Below are 7953 nucleotides of genomic sequence, written 5' to 3'. Positions count from 1 at the left end.
AATGGGCTGCTGCACAAGATATATCCCAGGCATGTTGAGCTCAACATCAGATCTGTACATGCTGTATGAGAAAGATTACCACCTTGACCCCTTCTCAGAATCCACCGCTACACTGGGTGAAAACCTAATAGATACCATAGGAGTAGAGAGATGCAACGCCTGGAAAGGGATGATAAAGGACACCAATCTGGCACAGAACAGTAAGAAAGCTTTGGTGACTATAAGAAAACTAGGAAGTGACAACATCACACCTCTGGCCATAGACAGTTGAAGATCAGGGCTAATGAGGTTTGGCCCCCCAAACATGAGGCAACAGTGGCAGTGCAGAGGGTCACAGGGCAGCCCAGGCACAGGCTCCGGATGGCTGCAGCACAGTACATGCACACAGACACTTAGTCTCTGCCTGCACAAAGCCAGGAGCACTGCCCACCACAGCAGGCAAGTCTTTGAAGGGTAAGGAGCATGGTGTGGGAGATTTGGGGGGACAAATCAAGGTCCCCACAGTGAGGGAGGGAGTGGGGCAGAGGCAGGGGAGGGGGCTGGGGTGAATGGGTCTCTGGGGTGGGTCATGGGATGGTCAGAGCCTAGGTGCCTTGTCCATGAGCACGGGGTGGAGGCCCCAGCTGCTGCGTGCATCCTGGGAGAGGCATCGGGAGCACATGTCCCCCGGATTTCTGCATGGGGTGGAGGCAGGCTGCTGCTGTGGGCTGGGTTCTGCACCATGCTGCCTTTGTGCTGGGACCTGCAAAATGCCATGTGCCTGCTGCCACCGGGCTGGCAGGGGACAGAGCTCATCCCTGTGGCTGCAGGCATGTGGTATTGTGTGGCTCCTGGGACAGTGGAAGCAGGGCAGAGAGCCCAGTCCACAGTGGCAGCTTCTTTCAGACATTGTGCCCAAAAACTTGTGAAGTACATTTTTCAAACTTTTTATTTGGTCTAATAAAAGATATCACATCCACCCAAAGAACCTTGCCTGTCTTTCAGACAGTGGAAGTCAAACCTAAGGAGGAAAATGAGAAAGGGCAGATACCCCAGGCAATCAAATGTCAGACTGTAATGAGACAAAGCCAGGAAGAAGTGGAGGAGAAATGAGTGAGAGGCACAGAAGGTGACAGGAAACATTCCTGAAGCCCATGGAAAGACAAAGACCTGCCAGGGAGTCAGTTGGGCCTGTGGATGGTCAGGGTGTCCAAGGGGCATGAAACGATGACAGGGCATGTTCCAGGAACTTGAAGGCATCCTTTGCATGCGTCTTCGCTGCGGGAGATGTCAGGGAGATTCTGTCCCCAGGCCCACTCCTCTCTAGGGACAGGTCAGTGGATCTGACCCCAACTGAGGCTTCAGTAGATGAGGTCATAGAGGAGACTGAGAAACTCATGTCACCTTTCTGCCAGGTGCCAGATGGCAGCAAGCAGGGCCACATTCACGTGAGGGCTCTACACAAATTGATTAACTCAAGCCCCCACCCGCAACCGGGTAAAATCGTTTCTCTCTTGGTGTCCCAATGGGAACATCTTTCCCTGCTCTCAAGCAGCTCCAACTCTAACAGGGTCAGAGCGCCATCAGGGCTGACCACACCACCCAAAAGGAAAGGGTGAAGCACGGGGGGCAGGGAGCCGCACAAAAAGTATGCCAATAGAGTCACTCTTGAGCCCTAAAGGAACCACTGATCACCATCTTCAGGGTTACACCCAATGTGAACAACAAGTTGTGGCGGGCGAACAGACCCAGGTATGATGCAGCCTGTGGCAGAAATGCCACTGTCGGTGCCCCTCTCCAGAGATCTGTCTCAGCCAGCCTGAGAGGCTGCTGTTGAATCCCTCACAGCGGGGATCTCGCTCCTTGTCTGCAGACAAAAGCCTGGCGCCTGGGAGGCGATGCTCTGGTCACCTGGGCAGGGGGGGGAAAGACCCGGCCCTGCGCGCGGGCCCAGGTAGCCAGGGATGCTTTGCAGATGAGTAACCTACTCGAGATCCGATCAGATATTTAGCTTCAGTAACTCAGATGCGTGTTGAAACGGCTACCTCAGCCACCCTGGTTTGCTCTATGGGATTCCTTGATATTCCTGTAAGATTTCTATGATATTGCTCTACCTTTTACCCTGTTTCCGCCCTACCCCTGTAATCAATAAAGTTCTCCTTTGTGACCGGTGTGGAGACTTATTGAGGGGTGGGTCTAAATTATGCCAAGGAGGCCCCTTAGGTCGGTGGACTAAGGGAGGCTTCCTAATCAGCCCCTGACTTGGGGAAGTGCCCCAAGTGCTTGTATTGGGTCTAGCACCCATTGGACGATCAGGCCTGTGTTCTCCAAGGTGCGCAGAGCCAGAAGTGAGTCCAGAGCCTTGGATGGTGGCAGCGGGACCCCCAGGCTAGCGGGTGTGCTCCAGGGAAGGGGTCGGCCGGACGGGAGGCACCCCAGGGAGGCACTCGGAGCCGGGAAGGTGGTCGGGCGCAGGGAGGTGGGCGGCTCAACACAGGAGCGCCCCCTACTGGCCTGCCACTCAGCCCAACATGCTAGGCCATGTCTATCAGCAAGTATGGTGGGTGTGAGCCTTTCAAAGTCATCAACAGATTCTTTAAAAACTCTTTACTTAACCCGTGGGAGTGATCATCCTGGACTGTGAGGGTTATCAGCCAAGAGAAAGGGAGGTGGGCTGACAGAGAGCATTATGAACATTTTAGTAATCAAACAGAAGTCCACCCTACACCTGACTGCTACCAGTTCAGCACAGTCAGTATGTTTAAAGCTCTCACTCAGTCCAATGCTGGTGGGGCAGTGTAGCCAGCAGAGCCCATGCAGCTCCTAGACCAAGGTAGCCCTTGTCTCACCACTACTGGGGCACTGCTCCACCGTGACTCCTCTTCTGGTGGCAGAGGGAACCCTGCTCTCATAGGTGCAGGCTCAACTCTCTGAGGATTTGGCAAACAGGATTCTGCCTGAATTGCAAGTACACTATAGACTTCAGCCCTTTTACACCCAGGGATAACAGGTTCCAGCTGAACCCACTAAAGGGATTTGCACCTCACCAATGTGCATTCCTTTCTGGGTGGATGGTGAGATGCAATGCCACCCCCAGACAACTCCAGTCTGCGGCCTCTTCACCCACCCAGACTATGGTGAGAGGACTCAGGAAGCCACTCCCAGGGAAGAGAACCTGGGACCTGCATAGGAAGCAAGCTAAGTCCCCTAGAAACTTTCTTTTGTGTTTTCCTTTCTATTTGAAGCCTGGTCACTCCTTTGAGACGGGACTGGTGCTTGTATTGCATGGTTTACATTTTCCCCCGGAGTGCTGGGTTGTGGCTGTAGGGGAGGCAGAGCCCATTGAAAGGAGGTGACTGAAGACACCCCAAACTTGATATTCCACTGAGTGGATGGAGTAAAGCAGGTTCTGCGGCTGAATGAGGCTGAGGTTGCCCAGCCTTGAAGGGAGGAGGTGTCAGGGGAAAAACAGTGCAGGGTTGGAGGACTCTGGGCATGCAGCACAAATGGGACCCATTTTGCTGCACCCCCAAGTCCCATAACTGGTCCAGATGCCTATGTTAATCCCCCGATGCCTGGGGATCTCAGGAGCTGTCCCTGAAGCTCTGCCACCTTGGCTTGCTGAGGGAACAGGGTTAATTTGCACGGCCAGCTGGGCCATGACTCAGGCCTGCAGGGAGGAGTCTGGGATGCCCCTCCTGGCAACTCCTGGCACTGCTGGCAGAGGGGTCTGCATCTGGCTGTAGATGTCCAATGGGCCCTGGGGCTGCAGCTCTGTGGTGGCAGAAGAAGGAAAGCATCACTGTCCCAGCAGAGCCATTGTTCTGGGTTGGGCTCCACAGGGTGCTCAGCCCATCCTGCTTCCCCCCAGAAATGGGATGCTTGTGTGGCATGGGGTCCTGGAAAAACCAGCATCCACCCTGTTCTGGGGACTGCTGTGCCCCTCAGCCAGCCCCCACCCAGGAGGGTCCTTGCTTCTCTCACATGGCCCCCTAGATCCCAGCCCTCAAAAGCTGGCACCAGCCAGGGTTACATGCATGTTTGGGGGTGGGAACACCGGGCTCCTACCTTCATAGTGCTCCTGCTCTGTGCTGCTTCTTGCAGCCTGGTGCCGCCTGCAAGAGAAAAGAGAGTCCTGGACCTGGGCAAGAGGCCATGGAGAAAGCTAGTGCTCAACTGCACCTCTGAGCCACACCCTGGGCCTAGCACAGCTCCCAAAAGGGACTGGGTCAGGGGCATGGTGGCTGTATGTCCCCACAGGGTCTGTGCTCAGGTCACCTGAGAGACCCCTTACATGGGATGACCCTCTGATCCAGCACAACAGAGACCAAGGGTGTCAGGTAGGCACAGCCTCAGCTCAAGCTCAGCCCAAATGAGCCTAGGAGACAAAGTGCCAGCCTGTAAGAGAGAGCCGATGGCTCTTGTTATTTTAAGGATGGAGCAGCAGCAGAGAGAGCCTCAGGTGGGGAAAATTGATTATTATGAGCTGCCAGGGAACAGGTATTGGGGGAAGTACCTGATGCCAGCCCTTAACACAGAACTGGCTATACTACTGCAGCATGTAGGCTAGAGCTTTGCACAGATAGAAGCACAGCAGAGATCAGCAGCAGGGAGTCACCCTAAGGTTGAGCCAACAAGGTGAAATAGGAAACACCTGTTGCTACCCAGGGAGGCACCTGCCTGACTGGGGCAGGGCCTGGGAGATGTATGAACACAGGCCCTGAGCCCAGAGGGGCAATGTGTCACTCTAGGCTGCTGGGACAAGAGCTGCAGGGCAAGGGGCATGCAGGTGCTCTGCTAGCTGGCACTGGGCCTGTCATGAAGGAAGGCCAACAGCGTGCAGGTGTCCACAGGGGAATAGCACTGGGGCCAAGGGGAGTCTTAGTCATGCAGGCAGTTAGCTGTGGTTTGTGTTTGGACTCAGAGGGGGTTTAATTTGTGTTAACTAAAAGAATTACTCCTGCATTACAGCATCAACTGGTGGCTTGCGAGTGACTGAATGGGGAGTGCAGGCCATGGTGGAGTTGCTGAGTAGTGCCTGGGGGTTTAAGCCAAGGCATAACACCACAGGCCTGCCAGTGTTTACAGCCCATCTAGCGGCCTTGATTTAGGGCATAGCATAGGCCCAGGCCTCGGGGGATGCGGGAGGGAGGGAGTTTAAATCCAAAGAGAGGAAGAGAGAAAGAATGGAGCTGTGCTTGGGCAAGAGCTGGGCAAGGGCCAGAGTCAGGGCCAGGGGATCTGGGTAAGAAAAGTCCAGAAACAAGGGCCAACAGGCCTGGCAGGCAAAGCAGGCTCTGCAGTATATTGCATAGGACAGGGCAAAGGGAAAGCCAGATTAGGCAGTCAGGGCCAGAACCCAGCACCCAGGGCCTAGGATAAGGGAACCCCAGAGAAAAAGGGGGCTGAAGCTGGGAAAGCTGAGATCCTGACAAGGCTATAGAGGCCTGGGGTGGCCTGCTACTGGATTGGGGCCAAGTGCTGTCTGAAGTCATTGACTGGTAACAGCTGTGAGGCATGGGCATGGCTATAGGGGATTTCAGAGGCTATGGTTAGCCCTTAAGGCTACAGATGCCTTGGCAGAAATATCTGGCATTTAAGCTCACTGAAGGACCTATTAGGCAGCCTTCTCTCTAATCAAGCAATGACATTGAGGCACAACAGGTGAGTTCGGGGCAGTGGTGGGGCAGCTAGGGCTGGAGTTGGGTAAGAGTTGTGTGACCACCAGGGGTATTGTAGTCCCCCTGGAGCCATAACCTGACTACACCATGCCCTTTCTGCACATGCATGGGACAGGGAGCAGCCCCACAGGGAGCTGTTTGGACCACATCCAACCTTCCCCTGTCCCTGCCCCAACTATTGGACCTGGATAGAGCGAGCCTCATATGCACCCGTGACTGACCTGGACAGCACAACCCACATCACAAGGGCCCCAGCAGACAGCAGCAGTCCTATGGCCACGGCCATGGCCACGGCCCATGGCATAATCCCTGCCTGCTTGGACTCTGGCTTTCCTGCAAGACAGAAACTGATGCTATTGTCTGCCAGAGAGAGAGGAACAGGGGAAAAGCCCTGGTCAGACCCAGGTCACTCTCCCTTTCAAACTCCAGTCCCTGCCACCAGGTGACACAGCAGATGGGTAATATGGACCTGGGGTCTGCCCCAGGATACAGCAGCTTTTCTGTCCTTATGATGAATCAAGTTGGCAGGGCCTGGTGAAATTCACCCTGGAGAACATGGAGGTGAACCATCTTATGGGTCTGCTTGGGACAGACCAAGTCCAGAGGCCTGGGGAAGGGCAAGCACAGAGCTTGGCTGGAAGCATCATTCCTTGCTCTTAAACAGTGGTTCTCTGACTTCAGGAGCATCACACAATTCCTCTCTGAAAGATGAATGGCAGAATGACACAACCCCATGCACCGGATTGCATTGAAGTGTGGAGTGGTTCTGTGGCTGGATCTAGCACACGAGGTCAGGCTGGTTAACAGGATCGGGCCTCAGGCAGATGCAGTGTACAAGGTCCACCTGTCATGTGGCAGACACAAGGCCTGGCTGTTGGGTGTTGGTGAGGGATGTGCCCTGGCCTGGCTGGGAGGGGTCTGAGGCTGTGGGATGATTGCTAAGGAGTGCTGAGAGCCCTTGGCCTGGAGCAGCTCTACCAGGGGTGGAGCACTGCATGGGGACCGGTCCTGCATGGATCCCTATCCAGCCAAAGGGACAGGGGTATCAGGGGCTCCCCAGCCCCCAGTGCAGGCTGGTTGCACCTAGCCTCATGGGGAAGTCACAGGGACCCTGAACCCCTGCAGGAGCCTGGCCTTGGACCTAGTGTTGATCCAGGAACATCTTAGAGGAACAGCAGATGCAAGATGTGGCTATCGGGTGGCATGGAGGGATCAACCTCTTCCTGCTTGTCTCACTGCTGTAGAGCTACAGCCCCCACGCCGCCCATCTGGCTGTTGGATGCTCTTGGTTTCAGTCGTAGCAGGGATGCAAATTCCTGAGGGAGGGGGAGGAACTTGCTTGTCCTCTGTCCTGTGTAACCCTAACCTCTCACCTGAGGGAGCTGGCATTTTTAAAATTGACCAACCAGCATCAGCCGTGCTCTGCGAATAATGGTTCATGGCTGGTCCAAGGGATGAGGTCAGAAAGGTTATTTAAGTGTCCCTCCATCTTGGAGGCGGGAGGAGAGACATCTTGAAACTCATTGACACACAATGAATGGCCAGCCTCCAAAGGAAGCTCAGTCAGTCTCTAGATGTTACTTGTGAGTAACTTACCTGTAACTTATCTAGAAATATAGCTTACTGTAATGTAGAAGCATAACAACAGGTTACCAAACCATACTGTTTGCTCTGGGCTATTCTGTACCCTTCCCCAAACCTACCCTCTTTAACCAATAAAGCTCTCCCCTGTAACAAACTTGGATGGGAGAAGGATTAGGCTTGCCTTTATGCTCCCTCTGCTTGGCTGACTAAGGGAGGCTACTTTTTGTGCTTCAGACTAAAGGAGTGCCCAGGTTCTCACATTGGGTCAAGCACCCTCAAGGTCTACAAGGCCTATGCACCCCAGGGGACATAGGGTCTGAATAAAGACCAGACCGTCGGGTGGTGGCAGCACTTACCACAGGCTTGTGGGTGTGTTCCAGGGAGGAGGTGGCCCAGATGTGAAGCACCCCAGGGGAGGCACTCGTTGCTTGGTAGTTGGTTGGGCACAGTGGGGCGGGTGGCTCAGTGCAGGAGTGCCCCCTACTGGCCTGCTACAGGCTGCAATAGGGAACATGGTTTCCCACTGTCCTCACCAGCCACTTCAGTGAGGCCAGGGACTTCTCTTGGACTGAATGGCCCCCTGCAGGGGGCTTTAGCTAGGGCGGTAGTTGGTCAGGCAATGAAATACCCACCATGAAGCTGGGGAGCCAGACAAGGGCTGGTGCTGGCTGTAGCACACTCCTGACACCCCAATGACATGGATCAGAGC

The 7953-nt window shown here is 54.7% G+C and overlaps 1 protein-coding gene across 1 annotated transcript in view; it reads right to left on the bottom strand.

Moving 5' to 3' along the window:
• Positions 1 to 2464: 2464 nt before the first annotated feature.
• LOC112548663 overlaps positions 2465 to 7953 on the bottom strand; it is a 24893-nt gene continuing 19404 nt past the window's right edge. The window contains exons 4-6 of the mRNA XM_025195068.1: positions 5882 to 5993; positions 4048 to 4094; positions 2465 to 3753 (exon numbers count right to left, since the gene is read on the bottom strand). Coding sequence (XP_025050853.1) covers positions 3644 to 3753; positions 4048 to 4094; positions 5882 to 5993 — 269 coding nt within the window. The 3' untranslated portion in view covers positions 2465 to 3643. The remainder of the gene's footprint in view (positions 3754 to 4047; positions 4095 to 5881; positions 5994 to 7953) is intronic.

Source organism: Alligator sinensis, unplaced genomic scaffold (assembly GCF_000455745.1).
Source record: "Alligator sinensis unplaced genomic scaffold, ASM45574v1 scaffold595_1, whole genome shotgun sequence".
NCBI classification, from domain to species: domain Eukaryota; kingdom Metazoa; phylum Chordata; order Crocodylia; family Alligatoridae; genus Alligator; species Alligator sinensis.
The sequence above is the reverse complement of the archived record's forward strand: the minus strand, read 5'-3'. Positions and strand labels throughout refer to the sequence as shown.